The 945-nt window shown below is 44.0% G+C and overlaps 1 protein-coding gene across 1 annotated transcript in view; it reads right to left on the reverse strand.

Annotated features, from left to right (window-relative positions):
* Positions 1 to 701, reverse strand: part of LOC106011938 — a gene marked incomplete at its 3' end in the record, with an annotated part of 7,548 nt that extends 6,847 nt beyond the window's left edge. The window contains 1 exon segment of the mRNA XM_013083225.1: positions 389 to 701. Within this exon segment, the coding sequence (XP_012938679.1) occupies positions 389 to 448 (60 nt within the window).
* Positions 702 to 945: the final 244 nt, after the last annotated feature.

The raw sequence follows: 945 nt of genomic DNA on the forward strand, positions 1-945 counted from the left end.
TCTCCCTCTCTCTTTCGCTCTCTCTCTCTCTCTTTTTGTCCTCTCTCACTCTCACATACACCAACAGACACACAACGCACACACATATAATATACAAAACCACATACACACATACACACATATACAAAAACACTTGCACACATGCACACACACCCACAGACACACACACGCACACACACACACGCACACACACACACACACACACTTACACGCACACACAAACACACACACTCATTAACATACACATACACAAAAACAAACCCATACACAAACACCCTTTAACCAGACGTACACACACACACACACACACACACACACACACACACACACACACACACACACCACACACACACACACACGCGTGCACACATACAACATACACATACTCACCAAAAGCCTGCAGACATATTCCAACTTTCCAAAACAGTGAAGTATCTTTGATTCCCATTTTGTGATAGCTAGAGACGCCTCGGACAGCGATGTCTGTCTGTTTATCGTGCTATACCTGTTTACCAGCGATCCTGCGATGATATTAAATACAACTGTTCTCATTATCTATCTGATACTGAGCCCATCGACGGGTACTTATTTTCACTTATCAGTGCCATGTTTAGATTGGGAAATTCCCGCTGAAGAGATGTTGCAATGGGTAGAAACAAGGTGCATTATAACTAACGAGTTGGGTACCCCGTTCGATGAACGGACTCATAAGAATCGATCGTCAAGTCATTGTGGAACCAGTGTGCACTGCTTGTGAACGGAAGCCTCACTTTCTCAAGATTAGATCAAAGATAGTAAATAACAAGATGGGCCACTCAGCCAAAAAAGTGTTCGCAGGAAGTATGCTCTTTGCTTCAGATGGCGCTGCAGTCTGTTTTGAAGCTCTCTTTCGTTTTTCCAGAAGAAGAATAGGAATAGCACCTCCTTGCGTGCGCAGATCGACTG

Source organism: Aplysia californica, unplaced genomic scaffold (genome assembly GCF_000002075.1).
Source record: "Aplysia californica isolate F4 #8 unplaced genomic scaffold, AplCal3.0 scaffold00219, whole genome shotgun sequence".
Lineage (NCBI taxonomy): Eukaryota > Metazoa > Mollusca > Gastropoda > Aplysiida > Aplysiidae > Aplysia > Aplysia californica.